The 23,487-nt window shown below is 42.6% G+C and overlaps 1 protein-coding gene across 2 annotated transcripts; it reads right to left on the bottom strand.

The window, feature by feature from the left end:
• Positions 1-881: 881 nt before the first annotated feature.
• On the bottom strand, positions 882-22,241 carry ODAD4 (outer dynein arm docking complex subunit 4). Of its 2 annotated transcripts, XM_063138297.1 has the most exons (12): positions 22,114-22,241; positions 21,551-21,682; positions 20,941-21,094; positions 18,865-18,926; positions 17,262-17,424; positions 14,453-14,677; positions 11,778-11,985; positions 9,976-10,062; positions 6,780-6,976; positions 5,944-6,044; positions 4,627-4,705; positions 882-1,478 (listed from the first exon to the last, which is right to left on the bottom strand). In XM_063138297.1, the coding sequence occupies exons 1-12, from the start codon at positions 22,225-22,227 to the stop codon at positions 1,135-1,137; spliced, it is 1,866 nt and encodes a 621-aa protein (XP_062994367.1). In that variant the 5' UTR covers positions 22,228-22,241; the 3' UTR covers positions 882-1,134. The 2 variants fall into 2 exon arrangements, with proteins under 2 accessions (XP_062994367.1, XP_062994366.1); XM_063138296.1 differs by lacking the exon at positions 22,114-22,241 and having other exon boundaries at positions 21,551-21,904.
• Positions 22,242-23,487: the final 1,246 nt, after the last annotated feature.

Below are 23,487 nucleotides of genomic sequence, written 5' to 3'. Positions count from 1 at the left end.
AACCAGCTATTCTGGATGGAGTTTACAACTGGTCTGAGATGGTGTTGCACTCCCCTAAAGAAACAAGTACATAGTTCTCCTGGACTCTGCACTAATTGAGGAAGCCCAGGTGGCTGCAATGTCTAAGAGTGCATTTTACCAGCTTAGGCTGGTACATGAGCTGTGGCCCTATCTGAAGAGGACAGACCTTGTCTCAGTTAGCCATGCTAACTGACATCCAAGCTGTGGTATTGTAACATGCTGTACTTAGGGCTGCCTTTGAGGATTATCTGTAATCTTCAGCTGGAGCAGAATGCAACCATCTGAGTGTTGGAGGGATCAAGGTGATCAGATCATATAATGCCTATACTGTACCAGCTGTAGTGGTTACCAGTGCATTTCCAAGTCAGATTTAAAGTACTGTTCTTGACCATTAGACCTTAAATGGTTTGGGATCAAGTTACCTGAAGGACTGCCTTCACCCATATCAATCTACCTGCATTTTAAGATCAGCAGCAGCAGCCCTTCTCTTTTGCTTACCTTTGAAAGCAGGTGGACATGAGAGGGCCTTTTCTGCAGTGGCCCCATATCTCTGAAATGTGTTGCCATTGGGGTCTGTCAGGCCCCATCACTGCAGGTTTTTAGGAAGGATTTGAATACCAATCTGTTTACTCTGGTCTTTGCCTAATCACATTTTATGAACTGTTTTGCTTTGTAGCTGTAATTATGCTGTAGGATCTGTCTTATGGTGGTTTTGTTTTTATGAATGTTTGCCATTTTATATGAATTTTCTTGTTGTAAGCTGCCTTGGAAAGATTCTTGTCCTGTAAGGTGGCCTAAAAATATTTTAAATAAATAAAGCTGGTCAGTGAAAAACAACCATTACAATATATAACTACATATGGCCTCTGAAGGATCTTTAATGGTCAGAGCAGTTCCTTTTTATCTGAAAAACCAATAGTGGACTTTTGGAGTGCTTTGCATGAAATTACAACATTTCCTATCTTCTTGGAACGCCCTTAAAATATTCAGAAGCAACATGGTTCTTTTGGAATGCCCTGTAAGGCACCAGGAGTGACTTGGGGATAAAATATTGTGAAGCAAAATGGATGACCATGGCAAAGACAATTCCAGGCTTTAAAACTTTCACAGGCCTTATCCTGGAATGTCCTCGCTCTGGTTTTCTGTGTCATCCTCTTCTTCTATTCTCCGAGTTTCTCCCCCAGTTTCTCCTTGTGTAACTCTTTCCTCCTCAGTTTCTCCTTGTGTCTGTCCTCCCTCCATCTCTTGCATTTCCCCATTCTCAGAAGCAAGTGTCTCTCCTCCCTCTTCGCCTGATACCAGTTTCTCTCCTTCAGATTCAAATTTCTCAGATTCTTCCCTTTTGTTTGCTTCTACTGTGACCTCTGCTATTTTTGCAACATCTGTATCCTTTTCTCTCTCTCTCTCTTCTTCTTCTTCCTCCTCCTCCTCTTCTTCTTCCTCCTCCTCTTCAAACTCTAGGAGAGAAATGGAATCTCAGAATGGATCCTCTCTAGGATTATATAGCGCAGCCCTACCCTCAGTTTAAGGCAGGGGGTGGGGTGGCTTATCACCCTCCATATGTTTTGGCCTAGAATTCCTATCAGTCCTAGCCAGCATAGCCAGTGGTAAGGGATCATGGGAATTATGGTCTTCCAAATGATTTGGCCTACATGTTGCCCCCCTCTGGGCAACATTCATCCCTGTTCCTATTTTACAGAATGTGATGATGAAGCTGTGAAAAAGGGCAACTTGCCCAAGGCTAAAACCAAAGCAATTCTGAGGCTAAGTCTATGGGGATACTTATTGGGTGAGTTTTGCTTCCCATTCAGAGCTTTGAAGGGAGTTGTCTTTTTCTTTTACACTTTCTCTTGCAATGTCTTGCTATAATGCAACTGCTTTTTGAAAGTGGGGATAGAGGTATGGAGACTCCTGCCTTGTGGAGTGGGAAGGAAGGGGAGGAAGCAGACTGGATATTACTATTATTATTATTCTTTATTTATTTATATAGCACCATCAATGTACATGGTGCTGTACAGAGTAAAACAGTAAATAGCAAGACCCTGCCGCATAGGCTTACATTCTATTAAAATCATAATAAAACATAAGGAGGGGAAGAGAATGCAAACAGGCACAGGGTAGGGTAAACAGGGACTGGGTAATCCTCAAGTCTTTGATTCTAAGAGAGAGCACTGCAAAAACAACTCAAGCCACTAAAATCAGGGTACACCAGTAATAAACAAAATTAAGCCTAAAAGTCAAATAACTTACACAATATAGTACCTAAGAGCAAAAACGGGAAGTTTATCTATTGACCAGCCTACCCCAAAATGAGAAACTGGAGAAATGCTACCACCTATAGGTCAGCCTTGATACAGCACTGCAAGATATCTGTGTCAACATTGCATTCTAGTATGTACTGAGTTGTCCTCTCATAGTTGTTTTAGTCCTGATTTGTGATTATTATTATTATTTTTAAAATTAAATGCTATTGCAGAGTCTGTCTGTCTAGTGTGGACTATTACAGCTTTTTAGGGCTTTTGTGCCTTTAATTAAAAACTTCTTGTTTGCAGGTTTTACTTGTTTTCTTGCTTCTTGTTCAGCAGGAGACGGAGGGGATTAATAATGAATTGTCCCTGAATTTGTGAGTTTCTGATTCTTGGAGGAGGACTTTAATTACTTATTTCTTTCTATTTCCCCCGTTTATTTTATAGCAAAAATGGCATGGTTGTTCCATATTCTGGTGCTACTTGAACTGTTGGCAATCACCTGTTGCTTCCATCTGCTGCATGTGATAGCTATTCATGCCCACTCGTGCCACAGCCTTATTGCTGTCCTACATTCTTAGGAGACCCTGAGCATCATTCACAATGTGTCAGGTAGTTTTTTGATGCAGTCTGTATTCAATGCGTTCTAGATTTAAACTCTGGAATGGAGCAGCTTTTCATTCAGTCTATAGGTTACCCCATATATCAGCACTAAAGAGGTGCTCATTGTCACTACAGGCATAAGTGTCCTCGGTGGCTCAAGCACTGATAGAGTGATATACCAATTATGAGCCTATATGGGGAGAAATAACCCTGTTACCATTATTCATGCTCTGGTAACCTACTGTTTGGATTATTGCAATGTGTTATCCATGAGGATGACTTTGAAAATGGTCCAGAAACTTCAGTTACCCCAATATAGGCTGGCTAGATTGTTAACTAGGACTGGCTGATACATTCAATTTATACCAGTACTTTTGCTTTCTGTACTGGCTGCCAGTTAGTTCTATGGCCCAATTTAGAGTGCTGGTTTTGACCTTCAAATCCCACAATGGTTTGGGGATGGGTTACCTGAAGGAGCATCTTCTCCAATATTTACCTACCCTAAGGTCATCATGAGAAGCCCTCCTCCAGCTGCCCCCATCAAATGTGATGAGTGTCTCATCTGTGGAGTGCTCTCCTCAGAAAGGCTCATCTAGCACCTACATTATGGGTTTTTTTGGCATCAGCTTTAATTTTTTTTTTGCTGTTTTTGTTTTAGCTGTATATGCATTGTTTTTAACCCTTGCTACTGGTTTTATTATGTTCTGTTTTTATCACTGTTTATTGCAGTGTTTCTGAGTGTCGGGACCCCCCAGTAGGGTCCAGCCAACTTTCAGATGTGTCTCAGTGCTACAGACTGCCCAGTGCCAATTTGCTTGACCACCCTGAGCCGTGGCTGCACCATGCATACTACATAGGCAGATGTGGCAATGGGAGATGGTAAGAGAGCAAGGCTTGTATTTTTTTAGTAACGATGGTGATAATGGTAATTTTAGAAAAATGGGAATAAAAAGGAAGGGCAGGAGGAAATGAATGTAAAAGTAGCAGGAGAGAGGGATGAAAGAAAGTTAAGTGTGAAAGAAGAAACGGAAGAGAAATGACAGGAGATGGGTAAGAAGACTTTGAGAGGCATGTGGGGGTGGGGAGAGGGGGGAAAGTATAGTTTATTTTGCTTGTACATTGTGGAGAGATAAATAAATTAAATCAACAGAATGTCAGGCACAGCACTTGAGGGAGACCCTACTCTGCCCCACCCAAGCTGACTCCACAGCCAGCTTAGCAAGCCATGCAAATGAAGATAGACCATAGGAGGCCTGGGATCCTGTGTGTGCAGCAGGGTGCAGGATCTCCTTCTGGCTCACAGAGGTTCTCCTGCCCTTCTCAGAGGCCCTGCTCCCACTCCCAGCACTGGCATTGGGAGAGGGAACCCAGGCTAATCACTAATAGGAGATAGGACCAGAGTTCCCAGCGCTAAAGGAAGGCTACTCCTTTTCTTTTAGCACTGGCAGAGGAATCCCTACTGTTCTCTCCCGTTAGTGAGCAGAGCTAACAGCAAGGCACACAACTCAACTGGCAGTTGGAGGAACCGTTCTTCCAACCACTGGCCAGGTCCCTTTCCACGTGCAGTAAGGAGCTCCAAGCTGCTCTCTGTGCAGAGAACGGGAAAGTGGGCATAGGAAATATGAGAATGTCAGGGGCTTCATGTGAGCCCTTGTTGTCATCCAGCCTGACAGATTGGTCTGGAGAAGTGGGAATCTGAGCCCTGGACTCAGAAATCTTCCCCACGCCTGGCATTCAGCTTAGTATGTGAACCAACCTCTCAATTCACGCATCCTCTCACATCTCTGTTCTTCTTTCAACTCTTTGATGAACCCTTTGTTGGCTTCATCCAGGGCCTGAAAAAATAGGCAGGATAAGTAAATGGGTAGCTTCAGGTAGGCCTTATGAGAAACTCTCCTTTCATCACTACAACTTGCTTTTGAAATGTGCAGTCCGCACATACGCATTACCATGAGTATGCACCCTCATGGTAGGGAATTAGAACTCTGATTTATTTTTTCTTAGCACTAGGAAATGATGAGAGAGAGGACTGTGGGGCCTCTTAGTAGGCACAGGAACCGGTGCATACACCACTGTTAGAAGGTAAGAAGAACCCTGCTGACTCAAACCAAAGATCCATTTAGTCCTGCATCCTGTTTCCAACAGTGGCCAAAGCCAGCAAAAAGGGAGAACCCCACAGGAACTGCCAAAAAAGCCAAGGGCAAAGGAGCAGAAAAAGAGGTGCTTAATATAAAAGAGCTCTGACGCATTTCAGATGCTTCAGGGTACTTTGTTGGAATGCAATGGATATCATTTACTCCACACCCCCAGTCTCCTATGCTATGGGCTTTCCAGAAGCTAGATGCTTCTGGAAAGCCCAGAAGCCATCCTGCCTCACTGTTTCTCCCAGCACCTATTATTCACTGTCTCTGATAGCTACTAACTGTTCTTCCATAAATGTATCTATTTCTCTTTTAATACCAAGACTGCATCTTCAAAATAGAAAGCATTATGGCATGAAGTCATTGTTTTCCTCTTTACTGAAGGCTTTCCTAAACTTTAAGAAATCACAAGTCTTGTCCCCTTCTACACTTATGATCTTGCTGTCATACACAACCAAGAAACTTTTCTGAGAATACCACTATGGCTCCCAAGTTGTTTGTGACACTTCTTCTGTGCCCACTCAAGTCTGTACTATCTTTCCTGCCCCTGCCCAAATTGTATGTGTCACTTTTCCAGCACTTCAACCCTTGCCCAGTTCATGTACATGTACACACACCATTTACATTCATGTGATAACTTGGCTATTATATTTTGTACCATTTTACCTTCAGCGCATTGGTCCCAATTCTACAGCTGACAGTGACATCTTGGTCCTACATCTCCCTTTCAGCAAGCCCACACTTCAGGGACCCAAAACCCACACTTCAGGGACCCAAAGCCCACACTTCAGGGACCCAAAACCCACACTTCAGGGACCCAAAGCCCACACTTCAGGGACCCAAAGCCTTGACTGTAACAGTGACACAAAATTATTGGTTCCATCCCCATCTCCCACAGTTCCCCTGATTTTTAGTTATAGCCAAACACTTACAATGATGATTGCTTGCTGAGCTGCATCATTATGGATGCGTTTTGCCTTTTCCAGAGCCTTTTCGAAGTATGTGACCGCTGACTGGAAATCCTCTAGTTTCACTGCGTATTAAAATGTTTTGGTTATTTTTAAAAAAAGGCAAAGTAAAAAACAACAAATTACGGACTTCAAGGAAACCTGTACAACTAATCTCTTGTTTGTGTCATGCATTTCCAGATGATTATTGAAACTCTTCTGTGATAACGTGCAAAAAACAACAACCAGGGTATTCTACCTGCTTTCATTTATTTTACAGTGTAATAAAAGTGCAGAAATTGACCAGGATATTGTTTATTCATTCTCATTGTTAATAACTTGACTTTTTTACTTTCTTCCCTAACAACAGTGCCTATGATCTATGCATACAATATAGATTAGGAGAGGACCATGTCCCCTGGAATGCAGAGGATTAACAAAAAATTCTGCTCTCGAGCCTGACCTGTACCCTTTCCCCCACTGCATTAATGGCGGACAGGAACCTTGGGGAAATCGCGCTTCTCCCCCCGCCCCCATACCAATTGGGGACTTAAAGGCCCTCTTAACCATGCATTAAGAAGGCCTTTAAGGCTCCGATTAGCATGTGTGTGGTGGTGGGGGGGGGCACATGCCTTAGAGGCCCTCTTAATGCAAGGTTAAGAGGGACTTTAAGGCCCCAATTGGTATGGGGGGGAGGGGAGGCAAAGCATGCTTTCCCGGGCCTCCAGAAAGTAGTGGCAACTCTACAATATTACAGGACAGATACAGCCTTGCTCGTGAAGAAAGACATTTCGATGCAACGCTTGTGAAAATCAGTTCACCTTGTGCTTGTGCCACCAACACGCTGCCGTTGAGCTGCCACTCAATGTCTCCCTCCTCCTCTGCACACTGCAAGGACTTTTCACCGTAGTCTCGAGCCTCGGGTGCTTTTTCGAGCTCTAGGTAGCATCTGCCAATTTCATGGAACAACCAAGTCTTCTCTAGATTGCTCTTCACCAGTGGAATCTTCTCTTCCCAGCTTTGCAAAATACATAGAAATTTGCAACCAGTTTTGGAAAGTAGCTTTCTGTTCCAAAATTACACACACACCCCACATCTTTAGTCAAGACCCCATTAGCCCAGCACTACACCAATAGTGTTTTCAACTGTCCCCAGGATCAACTCTTGTCCCCTACCATCCATTTCAATTTGGTTGCTATTTAGGGTTGCTAGGTCTTCTGAGGCTCAGATCCTGAGACTGAAAGGGTGAAGCTTAGGATGTAATGTGTCATGCCTTGCAGGCTGGGGGGTGGAGATTAGTGGCACTTGGTGGGGCTGAGAGATAGCAGCTGATGGATCAGGAGGCAAAGCCGAGATATGCCTGGTTAGTTGGGCTAAAGCCTTGTGGATATAAGGCTAAAGCGAATAGCAAAAGCTCTCAACTTTGTGGAAAATAACGTTTCCTTTTGTTCCATTTCCTCACCCTGAGTCCTTCCTCTGAAGACCCTAAAATCCTGAATCTTCAGATCAAAGTCTGAGACTCGCCGACTCTATCACTACTTGTTGCTATCTATACACTGAGCCTCATTTCAGAGAAAGCTAGCAGCTGAAAGTTCCAACAATATTAAAGGGGCACGGAAGTGCCTCTTTGGATAAAGTGAGACCCTCACCCTCCCGACACACAAAAAGGTTCAATCACTGAAAGCCTCCAAATTTTACTGCTTATTAAAATCTTAGTTGTTGGGCTAATAACGTGAAACTTGGCACCCATCATCTACCTGCTAGGTTCTATAATTGTGCAAAAGTTCAAACCCATCTAATAAAATTTTCTAAAGGTACAGCAAGTCAACAGTTGCTGAAAATTGACACAATTGTAGTTTTTACTCCAAGCTACAGCTCAGCATATCATATATTTCTTTCAAAGTTTGGTGAAAACTACTGGTGTACTGTATTGTGGCTTGTTGAGGTGTGTTGTGCCTTTAATGGGTTTGGTAAAACTCTGAGGATTTGATTTTTCTCCCTGTCAAAGCCTACGGCAGCAGCTGCCAGCAAAGTTATGTCGGGCACGTTTAGTTTCAAACAGAAGTTAAAATGCCTCCAGTACTCCAAGGTTTTCAGAGGGCTTCTATGTGCAAGACCCATTCCTTCAGTTATGGAATGTGGCCACACAAGGTGACACTAATATGTACAAAGTGCCCAAGGCACGCAACTACACAATATATATATTGTGTGTGTGTGTATATCTCAATATATAACTACGCAATGTACCGGTATATCGTGTAGTTGCATGCCTTGGGCACTTTGTATATATTAGATTTTTTATACTACTGCCTTCCCCCTTTTTGAACACACAAGGTGACACTACATGTTACTAGATTGTAAGCCTATGCGGCAGGGTCTTGCTATTTACTGTTTTACTCTGTACAGCACCATGTACACTGATGGTGCTATATAAATAAATAATAATAATAATAATAATAATAATGGATTGGGACCCTAGTATGGAGGGTTTAGGGAAACTGTAATCCCTTGGTTCCAATATGGATCAGGCACTCCACGCCTCCAATTTACATTGCCCCAAAGGCAATTGTAATGTAAATTGCAGGCATAGAACAAAGGCCGAATTCCCCCTACTTACCACTCTTCAGTTCAATTCCATATGAGGTCCCATGAGCTTACTTTTGAGTTAAAAACACCCACCCACCTATCTATATGTTTAAAGTAACATGCAGTTTGGCCCTCAGAAAATCTGGGAGGGGTGGAAATGGGATACACAGCTGGCAGGAGCAGAAGAGCTTCACACCACCTTTCTGGAAGCAGAAATGCAGCACAAGGGTCCCAGTTTTTGCTCTTGCTTTCTATGTTATGGGGAAAGAATATGCGAGGATCATGTCTTAGACTAGGGAGGATATTCACACCTTACACTGAACATATGTTCACACTCTATGTATGTTCCTTAAGATGGTTGTGAGAATCTAGCCCTATTCAGCCATTCTCATTCTATGTAAGCGCCATGTGTGAGGAAAAGAAGTGGAGAATTGGACTCACAAAAGCCCCACCTATCCCCCTTGCCACTCTCACTTCCTACATAGGGAGGGCAACTGCCTGCAGAGGACAGCCTCCTTTCTCTGTGGAAGTTCTCCCTGAGAGTTTAGAATCCTGATTCCTGAAATCAGGATTACCATTAGTTAAGTATTTACAATCCCATTTATCATATAGGTAAATTTGCAAGAAAGCAGATTTAAATACATTAGGAAGAAGGTAGAATTGCCAACATTGTAATTATACCTTTCCTTTTCAAAATTCAATGTCAAAAAAACTGCCAGTTTAAGAGCAGAGGTAAAGTCAGGAAATTAGAAGCTAAATCTAATGCCTTAACTGATGTGCCTTGTTGCTTGCTTACAACTAACCTTCCATGCACCCATACATTTCCTTGTTCAGCAAAGATGCCCCACATTGTCCAGGTCCTGCGAGAAGAGGGCTCTTGCTCACTGTTTAACCCATCTTACTAGCTACTGATGTAAGCAACAAACTAGCATAAGTCAACTCACAGGGGATTCCTCTAGAAACCATTAAGGATCAGGTGCTTCATAAGGCAATACAAGACCAGGACAACATTGGGCATCTTTGATGGTCCCAGGCACTCACCATCTGAATTTGGGTCTGAAAGGCGAAGGAAAAATGTGGCTGGCTGAAGTAAGTTCTCCCCAGAGGACCTGAGTGTGTGGGGCAGCTTGTACGGAAGATGGTGATCCCGCAGGTAACCTGGACCCAAACCATGTAGACTCCCATCTCCTTATCCCTATGTAACAGCAGCACTGGCAGAAATCAGCTCCTGTCACTGCTTCTGTCAAGAAGTTGTAATTTGAGTGTTTGTTGAAAATTCACTGTTAGAGATCACTAGTCCTCCAACAGGAAGCTATGACAATTAAACACCAGTTCCAGTTTATAGTATTATAGGACTAAGGTAAGGCAAATGGGTTGGTTTAAGAATATCCTCACTGCAGAAGGGTTCATTAGTCTTTGGCTTCCACTTACGTTTCAATGGCTTCCTGGAAGCTGCCCATGCGGGCATACACTCGGCCAATATTATCAAGGGCTCTGGAGACGGCATCAGTCAAGTTGCTGCAATAAAGACAAAAGCAAAAGATCAAAAAGCTGGGCTGGTACTTCAAAATATCCTGGGAGATCTCTGACTTACCCTCCTTCCCCCAAACCTTGTACTTTGCCTCCACTGTATTAACTTATGGTGCACCATCAATGTGCTGCATTTTAGAGGCACAAAAGATAATAGGTCCCTGCCCTAAGATACTTATAGTCTAAAATTTGGCCCAGAGGGTTGATATAGAAACTGTGTTGCAGGCTCAGATTAAAAATACCATTCTGAGGAAAACATTCTGACCGTTCAGCAGTTTGCTGATATGGACAATGGATGAACATGAAATGGTGGGGCATTGGTTGGATTCTAGTCCCAGTTAGTGATGGCCATGATGGGGAAATCTGGCCCCTTTTGAGCTTGTTGAATTTCCCCAGAGCCCACAGCTCAGCTTGCATTTGCAAATTGAGCCATGGGCTTTTTCCCAAAGTCTAGGAACTTAATTGGGTTGCTTTTTTCTGAAATTGCCATTTCCTCAGGATCCCCAATGTGACACCCATGGGCACCATATGTACAAGCTGTGATTGCAATTTGCTTAATTTGTGCAAATTTTGGCTGTAAATTGCACAAATTTGCATAATTTGCACAATTTAGAACTGAAATTTACACAAAATATCCAAACTTGAGCAATTTACTACTGTAATTTGCACCAAATGCTTTTTATGCCATTTTTTTTTAAGTGGAAATTCTACCAGCTGGCCCAACTTGTACACCACGTTGGGACAGCTGCCAGAAGTCAAGTTCCACTCCTCAACTGGATTATCTTGATATCCTTAGTCTCAATGCAGAACTGAAAGAAACCAGATGAGAAGGAGGTGAAGTAAATACATAAGGAAAGGATGAAGAGGCTGATACTTGTTGAAAAGGATATTTAGAAGAGTTTGATCCTCTTCTCTCTCACATTCTGGGAGAGAAAAATGGTAACAACAGAATTTATTTTGCCCTCCTTCTGAATAGTACTAGCTGCTGTTACGTTAGTTTAAAATGTGATGGGCAAAATCAGATAGACTGGTTCAGTCAAGATTTTAGCAGTACTATTGTCTCCTTGGGGGAGCTGGGGGTGGCGACAGCCGACAGAAAGCTCTGGCGTGGGCTGGTCCATGAAGTCACAAAGAGTCGGAAGCGACTGAACGAATAAACAACAACATTGTCTCCTAGTAGTTTCCTTTTATTTTTTAGCATTGCACCAAAAAAAAATTCCAAATTCTATGTTCAAACGATACTACATTGAGTAAAAAGAAAATGTACCAGTTTTTGATAATTGTACTCCTTCAATCCAAGTTTTCAAAGACACTTTGGCATGGATTGAAGAAAAGAAGGAAAGGGAACAAAGCCTGGAAGATTGATAGAGTGTATGGTTCGAGGAATCAGTCATAGGGTGGAGGGAAGCTGGATCGAATACTGAAACCCTTTCTACCTATACATGGGCCCAATTCTCCCATCTCCAGTTTGGGAGATACTGTAGTACCAGACACTGCTTACTTATTTCCAAACTTTTCTTCAGTCTTAAGTAATAGAAACTTGTGCTTTGTGAATTCCCTCTCCCCTCTTTTTAATGAAAGCTGGGAATCCCAGGATCCAAAAATGTCTGGACTAATGTGATAAAATCAAGACCATGGCTATATGATGCCAGTATGAACTGGGCACCTGAGCAAGCACAAACAGGGTATCGTTCCTTTCTTACCTTTCTCTGGCAATATCCAGATCCACCCGGTGGCTCTGCAAAGCTGCACCCATGTTCCCCATCTCAATCTGAGCATTTCCAATGCAACTGTAGAGATTTCCAACCAGCTCACTCCTGTTGGGGATCTCGTCATCAGACCAGCCTTGGATCTTTTTCAGCACATGCTCAGCTTTCTGGCAGCTTCTTTCAGGACAGCCACTGGTCAGCACTTAGTGGGGAGGGGACAAGAAGGAGAAAATGTGGTCTCATGTGAGCCATGTTAAGTTACCCAAATCAATTGGGACATCCTACATCTGGACAATTTCCCTCCTATGATTTATTTATTATTTCATTATTTATTTTATTTGTGACATTTATATACCATTGAATATAATAAAATCCCTCAGTGGTTCACTATATATTTAAACACATGATATGTCCCTCATTACCCATTTTCGCTATTCAGGTTGTTTGCTGCAGCCAAACAACAGAGCTTGGCTACTATTATTGCTAGCATTACTTCAAGTACTACAATCTGCCTGACCGTTAATAAAACGGTCAGAGTGCCAGATTAGATTATTTATTTACAGCATTTTTATCCCACTCCTCAGCCAAAAAAGACTCCCAGGGCAGCTTTCAATCAGTACAAGACAGTCTCTAAAAGACGAACTTTTTGTCATGTTCATGTTTGTCTTTTGATTTATCGGCAATTCAGTTAAAAGGAGTCCACTGGTCCATCAAGCACAGTATTGTCCACTCTTACTGACAATGTTTCAAGCAGAGGTCTTTCCCATTCTTGACACCTAACTTTGATTTAGCTGGAAATATATTTATTAAAATCATTTACAGACCTTTTATCATAAAAGATAACAAAATGGTCCACAAAAAAAACATACAGCGACTATCCAAAATGTGATAATTTCATAGGCTGGTACTAAAAATCAGTATCCAGGAATGAATACATTTTTACTAACTGACAGAAAATCTGCACTATAGGATGCTCACCAAATTTCTAAGAGAAGGCCATTCCACAATATGGTGGCCACCACAGAAAAGCCTTTGACTTGCCATAAGATGTATCTCTCCTAAACAGTGTGACTCGGAAGGCCTCCGACAATAACCTCAGTGAATGGGCCAGTGTATGCAGAAGTAGGCGCTCTCTCAGGCTAGCCTGAAGCTGTTCAGGTTTTATGTGTCAGCAACAAAACCTTAAAACATGGCTAGGTAGTAAATAGTTCTTTCAGCACTGGCATAATATGGGCAGGATAGGATATTCCATTAAGCATCTTAGCCACTAGCTGCAGCTTCCAAAATGACCCCAAGCGCAGTCCTAGGTACAGCACATTGCAATACTCCAATCTAGAGGTTACTAATGAGTGAGTCACTGTGGCCAAGCTGTCTTCCATCCAGGAGCAGGCACAACTCGTGCACCAGCCAAACCTGCTAAAAGGCACACCGGGCCACCAAAGCTACTTGAGCCTCCAGTAACTAAGACAGATCAAGGAGCATCCCCCGAACTACCAAGCTGTCTGTTAAGGGGAGTACAACTCCATCCAAAGCAGGCCAACTACCCAGCTCCCTGACCTTAGAAGCACTCATTCACCGGGTATTTCCATCTTACCAGGATTCAGATTCAGCTTATTGGCCTCATCCAGCCCCCCACTGGATCAGTTCAGAACCAGCACAGCCTCGTCTGATTCAAGTTGTAACAGCAAAATGTAGCATCCCACTCCAGATCTCCTAGTGATCATTCCCAATGGCTTCATATCAAATAGCACTGATGACAGAATAAGATGGTACCTTGCAGCACCCCACAGCATAAGTGCCAGAGGGCTGAATCACAATCATTCATTCAATGCTATTCTCTGAAACCAGTCAAGTATGGAACGTATGTATGGAACCACCATAATAGTGCCTCCAACCTCCAATTCACAGAGATGTCTCAAGAAGATACCATAGTTGATGGTATCAAAAAACTGCCACAAAATCCAGCAAGAATTTTGCACTCCACACACACTCATCTCTCTTTCTTGATAAAGGTCAGGGCAACCAAGACTGATTCAGTCCCATAAATAAATCAGAAGCCAGACTCGTATGGGTCCAGTTAATCCATTTTTTCTAGGAGCACCTGCTGCTCAACTACAGCCCTCTCAAGCACACCTTGCTGGAAAATGGAATAGTCATAACTAGTTGAGAATTGTTCAAAATCCCTGGTTCCAGGGTGAGTTTCTACAAGAACAGACACACCAGTGCCTCCTTCACTTGTCCTACTATGATACATTTACTACACCCTGGACCCACCCAGCCAGCACCCCACCACCATCACCCACAGCTAGCTCAAATAAGCCATGATGGGCAAGAGTCAAGTGTACATGAGGCTAGTTGGACAGTTGCAAGCACTATGTCGGCATCCTCAGGCTGCAATAGCTGAAATTGATCTCACAAGATTGGATCAGATTGTGCATCAGACAGGTCCAAGAATCAAGTCCAGATTACATATGCCAGTTGAAGCCCTTAAGCCTCTATATCATTGCACAATATCGGGTCTTAGGAGAGTACATTGTCTTGCTCAGAACATATCCTATTCTGCCTATAGTGTGGCAATTCTATCTTAGTGGATGGGGCAAATAAATAACCCCCTACGATGGCTCTAGCTGTTCCTGCCTATCAGCACAATTTTTGCCTGAGACACCTACACATATCAATGTCCTCCATGCTCTTTAGGATGTATCTGGCCACTTCAGAGGGCTTCCGCTTTTGATCGCGGGTCCATCTCTTCAGCATGAGCTTGCGATCTCTGATCCGGGCATAAATAGGTTTCTGCTGCTGCCAGAAGTCTGTGCGAGTGTCCAAATAGGAGAGTCCTTCCTGGATCAAGTCTCCAACAGTTACTCCTTGCTTTGTAGTGCTTTTGATCAAGTCTGAAAGGAGGCCAGAAGCAGAAATTGACAAGAGAGGGGGAAAAGCAAATGTGAGGCCACAGTGTTCACATATATATGGTACGTTTACAGTATACATCTCTTTAATTATGTTCCCCCTCTTTATTGGAACACATAGATACAATCTTTCTTCCTCACTTTATGCGGACTTCACATTTTCAGAGTTGCAAAGCTTGTGATTTGTCACTGGTTGCTAGCTATCAACACTATGTTTGTTTCAGCATGCCAATCTTCACCTAAAAATCTCCCAGAACAGCAAACAATATTACAAAATACGCTATTAAATCTGGATATAAAACAATCGAACTAAAACCAATTTAACCGCAGAAACAATACAGTAAGTAATCATTAAAACCAGTGGCAGCAGGGAAAAGCAACAATGAGAATTTAATTGGATAAGATGAAAGACTTGGGCAAATAACAAGGTCTTTACTGTATGCCAAAAAGACATCATGCTTGCTGCAGAAAAGGAGTCCAATGCTGATAGACTATTAACTAGGATGCCTTTAAGGGACATACCTTACCAGTGAACAGCTACACTGGCTGCCCTTCCATTTCCAGACATAATACTAAATGCTGGTGCTTACTCTTTAGCTTGGGACCTGGGTATCTCAAGGGCTGCCTCCTCATGCATGGACTTGCCTGTGCGTTGGAAATCTTAACTACAGATCGTAATCAGAGGGCTTTTTCCAGATGCTACCATAAGAAGTTAGACATAACAGCAATCAGGGAAAGGGCCTTTTGGGCTGTGCTGCCCTGCTTATGTGGTGCTCTCTCCGAGGTTTGCCGGGCACTGACTCTTATTGTGCTTTTGTTTTGTGGTTTTTTTGGTAACTAGAAAATAACTTTTTATTTCCCCAGGGCATTTTTTTTAAAAAAAATTATTTTATCTGTAGCTCTGTTTCTTAACTTGCTGTATTTATTAACTATTATTTCAAAGCGGTTTGTTTTATTGTTAGCTGTATTGATTGCTTTCATAGTAAGGGGAGGGAATAATTTTAAAAATAATAAATTAAAATAATTAAATACATTAAATCTAACTTGGTATACCCAATTGATACTGCATCTGTCACAGAGTTTAAGAGAGACAAAATAGGCAAGGTGATCATTTAATAGGCTTCTTCTGGCACCGTAATGCATCATCTTTGGAAAGCGTCACTGAGACAGATGCTGCTCACAATCCTTAGAATCTGTAAAAAATCTACAAGCTTTCAGATTACCCCGAACATTTCATCAGGCAGAATATAATAATGATTCTGTACAAATGGAAGGACTGGAGACCTCTGAACAGCAACACAAGCTGGTCAGTAAAATTTTCATCTTACCTATTTTGTGTGAAAACCTAGTAAACTCAGTTTCCAGTCACATGAGCAGAGTAAGCAAACCATTTGTCTATCTAACCCAGTACCATTTATTCTGACAGGCAGTAATTATCCAAGGTCTCACGCAGAACTTTTTCCTAGCCCTGCTAGTATCTTTTTTCACTGGAAGTGGCAGGGATTGAACTTGGGGTTTTCTATATGCAATGCATGTACTCTAACAGTGAATTATGGTGCCACCACAACTGACATTATTTTATAGCCTTAAAATAATGTGGGGGAAACCACCGGAGTAGAGTTCCGACGTCAACACTAATTTTATCACAATTTGCCATAATTTGAGCTTTGATATAGAAGCAGTTAAAGCTCAGATACAAACTTTAAGGGAGCAAAGGTACTGGCTATGGGGAGAAAGATGGTTCCGATTTAATGTGAAGCCATGGTTGGTATGAATGAATAGCAAGCTTTGGGTTCATCCCTCCTCTGATAGTGTGCCACAATTCCCTCCCTCCTATCCTGTTTTGAGGCAAACAATACATTTGTCATTTGCCTGAGCAAGCAAAACCAGGGTCAAACTTCCAATTGCTAGGGAAGAGCAAACTACAGCTCCAGCTCAGATGAAAAGGTGAACTATGGTTTGCCTCAAACTAGGATTAGTGTAACAGAATCAAGGTGTGTGAGTGGAGGAGAGTGCACACAAGCGCAAGGCTCCTTGCTGCTCATTGGCGTTATAACAGAGCTGCCTCATATATGCTACCCAGCACAATTCTCTACTGTAGGGTAGAGAAATTGAAACCAGATACTGTTCACAACTCAAGTGGTGGTTTTCAAATTCATTATCTTCAAAACTCTTTTTTCTATGTTTATTTATTTGCTAAACAAACTCTGTGCAATGCAGAATACTTGTGGGCAGATATTAGGGTAGGGTGCACATACAGTTTCGCATGGGGCACTAGTTAGGCCTTTTGAGCTTCACTATCATCCCTCATGAACTGAGTGTGTGCAGTACCTACAACATACTCTTGTGGCTGCAACAGAAGATCAATACCATGAGAAACCTCTCTTTCAAGGAAATTTGCTTGCCATTACCGAACCCCAAGAACAGAGTTTAAAAGTCACTGTCTTAGGAAATCCCTTAGAAATCTTGCATTTCTTTTTAAAAACAACAACAAAGTCATCTTCACAGGGGAGCTTGCAATTGGTCAAAAACTTGATGAGATTTGCATTAGAACCCAGCATTAGCCAACCTTCATCTTTTAGCAATTTCTCCAGAAAAGCCTTGTCAACATAGAGCTCCCCAAGAAGCTGGCGTTCTGTCTTCTCATTCCTCACAGGCTCCTGTTGTTTACTTAGGTACTTTGCATCCTTTTTGGGAAATTTGACCTGAAGCTTCTGTTTTGCTCTTTTACTCTGTCACCAAAGAAATATATATATATATATTTATGTAAAGGTCTTTAACAAGTACACAGACTTTGGATTTCTGCTTTCCTTCTTCAAGGAGAAAAAATAGGCTGATAGAAATGCAGCAAATCAGACTACAGGCAGGGCTCTGTGGATATATGATCATGGAATAAAACAGCAGCAGTGATTAAAATAGAGCATTTAGAATCCTGAAAATTTCAGATTGAGCAAAGTGTGGGGGAATGATTTCCAATCTCATTGTGAAGAAAAAAATTGAAAACCTTCAGGGCAATGTGATAAGAACTCTGAAACTTACACCAATCCCTCCTCTAAAGTAGCATTGTGGTTAAGAGTATGAACTATGAGCAAGCAAGTCCCCCAATTCATATTTCAGCTCATCCAAGTACTCACTATTTGCCTTAAGAAAATTGCTTTCAACACCCCATATGTACTACAGTGATGTGCAGGGTTGTTGCATGGACTAATGAGAAAATGGATATGAGGCACTTTAAGCAGTAGGGAAAAGGGCACAGATAAATACTAAGCACTTTTAGATCCCATTGATTTAAATGAAAAGTTTAAGCATGTGCTTAGGAGTTAGGAAGCAATCTAGCAAAAATTAAGCACTTCTTAATTACTATTTTCAGTGTGCTTCCCCCCTGACCCCAAGTGCTCCCTCCATTTCTTTCCCATCAAAAGTTTGTGTGAACAATGGTATAGAAAATATTTAAAGCCATTTCTTAGGTATTCCCCTCTATAGCTGTCATTCTGCTCAAATCAAATGCAGCATACTAAAAAATGCTAGTTTCAACAGAGGGGAAAAATAAAGTTGCAATGGAAGTTTACTCAATTTCAAATTCATGCTTATCTGAAACTTTAGAATTCCACACCTGGAAATAATTACAGCAAGAGCAACTGAAAACATCTCTTTAACAATAGGAAGGAAGTGTCAGCATGTTTTATAGCTGAAATTGGTATCCCAAAATGAACAAACTCAGTTATAAGAGCCATTCCCTCCTTATTTTATGCTTCTCATTTCCTACCCCTCACCCAGCCACATACTGTTTATTGCAAATGGAATGGCATGGAAGCTGTTAAGGCTCAGAGAGAAACTTTGGGGGAGCAAGGATATTGACTATGGAGAGAGAGATCCTTTCCCACTAGTTGTCTCTGCATGCCCCAAACAATTTTTTATTTATTATTGCATTTATATCCTGCCTTTTTTCCTCCAAGGAACCCAAGGTGTCATACATAATCCTCCTCCTCCTCTCCATTTTATCCTCACAACAACAACCATGAGGTGCAAGAGAAAGAAGTAACTGCAACCCCTGCCATCCTCATTTCCCAACTTTTCTCCATTCCTTGGACCCTTTCAATCCCTTACCATGATTTCTATACCCTTTAAGGAAGGTCGGATACCCACTTTTGAAAAAGCTGATGAGACCATACCTCTGCCTGGCGACTCAGAAAACAGAGGTCCTCTCTATTCTCTAGTTTCACGGAAGAAGGGCCTACAAACAGAGACGGTAAGACTGTAAGAAGTCATTCTGGAACAGACCAAGGGTCCATCTAGTCCAACCAAACTTCCCACAGGAAACCCACAAGCAGGATATGAGTACAACAGCATCCTCCTGTCCATACTCCCCACCAGCTGGTATACTGCCTCGGATACTGGAGGTAACACATAGCCATTAAGACTAGTAGCTATTGATAGCTTTATCCTCCATTAATTTGTCCAATCTCCCTTTAAAGCCATCCAAAGTGGTGGCCAACCAATAAAGGTATTCAGATAGGGCTTACCTTTTCAGAAGCCATGTTGATTCTTTTTCAGCAGGGCTTGTCCTCTATATGTTTACAAATTTTGTCTTTAATAATGCTTTCAACCAATTTACCTGGAATAGATGTTAAGCTAACTATCCTGTAATTTCCCAGAATCCCCTTTTCTTTTTAAAAATTGGTGTTACATCGGCCATTCTCCAGTTCTCTGTTACAGAGGCTGCTCTCAGGGACGTTATGTATTTTTGTTAGAAGATCAGCAATTTCATATTTGAGTTATTTAAAGCCTCTAGGATGGATACCATCTGGGCCTTGAGACTTATTAAATTTCAGTTTATCAATAGGTTTGAGAAGGTCATCATTTGTCATCACTATTTGCATCAGTTCCTTAGACTCCCATCCTGAAAACATCACTTCAGGAGCTTCTCCACAATCTCCTTGTCTTCCTTTAATACTCCTTTAATTCTATTGTCATCCATCAGTCCAACTGCCTCCCTAGCTGGTTTCCCACTTCTGCTATATATTTAAAGAATTATTTATTGTTGGCCTTGATGTTTTTAGCAATATGCTCCTCAAAACGTTTTTCTGCATCTCTTATTGTCTGCTTATTGTCTCCTTTGTGCCAGCTTGTGCTCCTTTTTGTTTTCCTCATTTGGACAATATTTCCTGAAGGAAGCCTTCTTTTCAGTAATAGCTTCCTTTAACAAGCTCGTTAACTATGCTAGTACCTTTCCTAACATGTGGTATACATTCTAGCTGAGCTTCTATTACTGTGGTTTTGATAAGCTCCAAGCATTTGGAATGGATTTTATCCTCTTGACTCCCCCTTTCAACCTTTTTCCCAGTTCGCTCATTTTAGAGAAATTTCTCTTTTGAAGTCTAATTTGAATATGTTGAATTTTACTGGCAATTTCCACTTAAAAGGTAGCAGCCTAGAGGTCAGGAATGCCCTACAAAGCGGCAGGCGGTCCTTTTGAAGAACCTCATGAGGAAAGGCATTCAAAAACGCCTGATCATTTTATTTGCCCCCTTTCTGTACCTTTTCCAAATTTGATATTTTTCTTGAAATGGCATGGACCAAAACTCCACAAAGTATTCCAAATGTATAAATGCATATGATATTTGCTTTATTTCCAGCTTCTCCCTAATAATTGCAAACAATGAATTTTCCTTTTATACTCCTGTATAAAAGCCTTTTTGAATAAAAGACAGAAAGGAGTTTGACATGATCAGGGCCATCACTGAAAAGTTCCTGTTCCTCACTTTCAGTAATGTTGTGCATAGATAACAAATTAGGGTGATCTACAAAAAGTAAAACCACAGCTTCAAAGACACAAAGGACTTTCTGCTGCTCGTATGTTTAATTCAGAATTTATTTTACCATTTGCCTAACTGGTAAAATAGGGTGATCTACAAAAAGTAAAACCACAGCTTCAAAGACACAAAGGACTTTCTGCTGCTCATATGTTTAATTCAGAATTTATTTTACCATTTGCCTAACTGGTAAAATTCAATCCAAATAAAGTTTAAAAGATACAAAGGATTCCTCATTCTTATTTGTGGTTTTGCAAAGGCAAAGACCGTATCTTCATATCTTCTACAAAGTCCTCACTCTACACTACACTATGCCGACCTAGCTAAGGATGCATTGCTTTTGTTGCTACTCTCTCTTTTATTTATTCAGTTTCAGTCAGTTTCATGCCCAGATAAAATTAGACTGTACCCCCTAATAGAAATCACATGTCTTACTTCCAACAGAATTTTCTATCGCCTCCTGAGATTTCTGAATGCCCAGTCTGAATTTCTGCAACTCTGGGCGGAGCTTGTAACCTCGATGGTAAAAGACCAAGGCAAATTCAAAGTCTCCCATGGTGTACAAGGCCTCTGCTTTTTGGTATAGTCCCTGTAACAAAAAGGAAAAATAAGGGAGGGGGAAAACAATTGTAAGATTTATATATTGTCATCTTGTGTGTGTTATTGAACAGCAAGTGCCAACCAAGACTTTCACTGAGATATTTGCTCACTCCAGCTCCTGATAATTTTCCTGATGTGGCCAACTCAAAGAAGAATCTGAGCACTGGGAAGATGGTGCATGTTTTAAGTGTCCCTTTCGTTCTCCGTCCCCACCCTTACAGCTTCTCAGTTACCTCCAATCCAGCTGTCCCTTAGAAGCCCTAATCTGTTTAATTTACAACAGAATTTTCTCACCCGCCCACTAGCTGCCTTACTCTCATTCTAGGTTGAGAAAAGAGGAGAGAAAAACCCATAATTCCACTCAACTATCAACCCAGAAACCCTGCAATCAATCTAGAAAGCTAGTCCTTAGTTTTAGACCAGACCTCTCTTTCTGATTGCTCACCTTGGTAAACTCTTTATCCGATACCAGGGAGGCTTCTGCATCCTTCAGGGAATTTTCTGTATCTCCAAGTCTCAGGTAGCATTTTGAACGGGCAACGAGACAGTTCCTGTCGCCTGGCTGGAGCTGCAAGGCCTCACAAACAGAAACATAGTGTCCAATTTCAGCGGGCTGACCAGTACTGTGATCTCTCTGAAGCCTCATCCTACCCCGCAGAACTAGTGGCCTCTGCCACGGGCCCCGCTTCTGCCCTTCTTCACTCCCCACCATGACAGCTCTTCCCGGACCGCTCCTCATCGCGGAGGGCCTCGCCTCAAGCCCGCCCGCCGGCCCTCACGCCTTGGGATCTGAAGCGCTAGACCCTTCCCTGACAGGCGACTCCGCCTTTCCCTCCCGCCCGAGCTTTCTCCACCTGGCCTCACCTGGACCCAGCGCGCAGCCCCTCCCTCCCTCCCACCCCCGCCGCCCCGGTACACGAGAGCCAGCTTCGTCTTCGCCGCTTCTCCGCCTCCCTCGCGCTTCTCCCTCGCCCCCCCTCCCGCGGCGAATGCTCGGCGTCGTCTCACGTAGGAGTAGCAGGCCAGCGCTTTCGCCAGCTCCCCGCGCCTGCTGAGCATCGTCCCCTCCGCCATGAGACTGGAGAAAGTGCCCCGCAACACCTCGCCCTCCGAGTCCCCCATGGCTCAGCCAAATAGTACGCGACGCCGTTGCCTAGCAGCCGCAGCACTTCCCGGAACCTTACGGGAACGCGGAAGGTTCAAAAACTCTAGAAACGCCGGGAGGCGGTGCTGCGGTTTCCTGCTTGCTAATTGGCTGCCTTGGCTCCGCCTCCTCCCATTCATACGGCCCCGCCACATCGTAATCCTTTTGCTGCCTCTGTCCTTAGCCTTTGGCTGTGCTCGTTGAGTCCCTTCCTGCCCCTAAACACAGATCTAACTTACAGAAGCCCTCGTGATTTTTGATAGAAGAGTACCCCAAATCTACTTGTCGGGTCAATTATCTTAAGCATTTATCTAGGGCAGCCTTCCTCAACCTGGGGCGCTCCAGATGTGTTGGACTACAACTCCCGGAGATGCAGTCCAACACATCTGGAGCGCCCCAGGTTGAGGAAGGCTGATCTAGGGCTTTAAGTGCTCAAAGCGCATCACATTGAGCGCCATCACACCTACTTTTTTTAAATCTGGTTTTCATCTGCATTTCCCACTCCTGTTTCCTTGGCAAGTCCAGCGCTGGGCACTTTCAGGTCTGTGCATTGCTGTGCTCTTTCAGCTCCTGTGTCTTTTCACCTGGGGGAGCGCTCCTGAGCCGGTGAAATCTCCTGCCCCGCCACCTACCTTGTCCCTGCAGATAATTTATTTTTTAAAAAAAATCTGCGCAAAAATAGTTGATTGATTTCAACTGCATTTACATCCAAGATACTAAAATCCCATGCATGCTTGCCTTTGAGTAAACCCCACTGAACAGAGAGAGACTTACTTCTGAGTAAACACATATAGAACTGACTTTTAATAGTGTGGTCACTCAGAAGGTTTTTTTCAAAGTCTAAAACAGCAAACTGGAAAGAAATGCTCTGCAACCCCGTGCTTACTTCTGAGGTCTTACTTCTGTTTACTCAGAAGTGAGTAAATGAACTCTGTTCAATGGTGTTTACTCAAAGGTAAGCATGCATGGGATTTTAGTATGACTTGGATGTAAATGCAGTTGAAATCAGTGGGATTTAGTCTTGACTAAGGGAACGAGCAGATCTCTATTTCATGAACTGGAGATGCACAGCTTCACATGATCAAAGTAAAGGAAAATAGATCCTTCACAAATGCAAACAGGTGGACTTTTGCATTGGTGGACTATCAGGAAAAGGAGTTAAAATGGGAAATCTAAAAAATCCCTTAAAAATCAAAGGATGAACCGATCTAATTCAAACTTGGCATGCTGAAAGCTCT

This window comes from Elgaria multicarinata, chromosome 11 (assembly GCF_023053635.1).
Source record: "Elgaria multicarinata webbii isolate HBS135686 ecotype San Diego chromosome 11, rElgMul1.1.pri, whole genome shotgun sequence".
In the NCBI taxonomy this organism is placed as follows: Eukaryota; Metazoa; Chordata; class Lepidosauria; order Squamata; family Anguidae; genus Elgaria; species Elgaria multicarinata.
The sequence above is the reverse complement of the archived record's forward strand: the minus strand, read 5'-3'. Positions and strand labels throughout refer to the sequence as shown.

What these genes read in the sequence shown, in the direction of transcription:
- ODAD4 (XM_063138296.1), bottom strand. Translation starts at nt 21,844, where the DNA reads ATGAGGAGCGGTCCGGGAAGAGCTGTCATGGTGGGGAGTGAAGAAGGG. An exon ending in TTCTGAGTCGCCAGGCAGAG is followed by an intron (nt 17,425 to 18,864) that starts GTATGGTCTCAT and finishes CTTTGGTGACAG; the next exon opens with AGTAAAAGAGCAAAACAGAA. An exon ending in CTCAGCAAGCAATCATCATT is followed by an intron (nt 4,706 to 5,943) that starts GTAAGTGTTTGG and finishes CTATTTTTTCAG; the next exon opens with GCCCTGGATGAAGCCAACAA.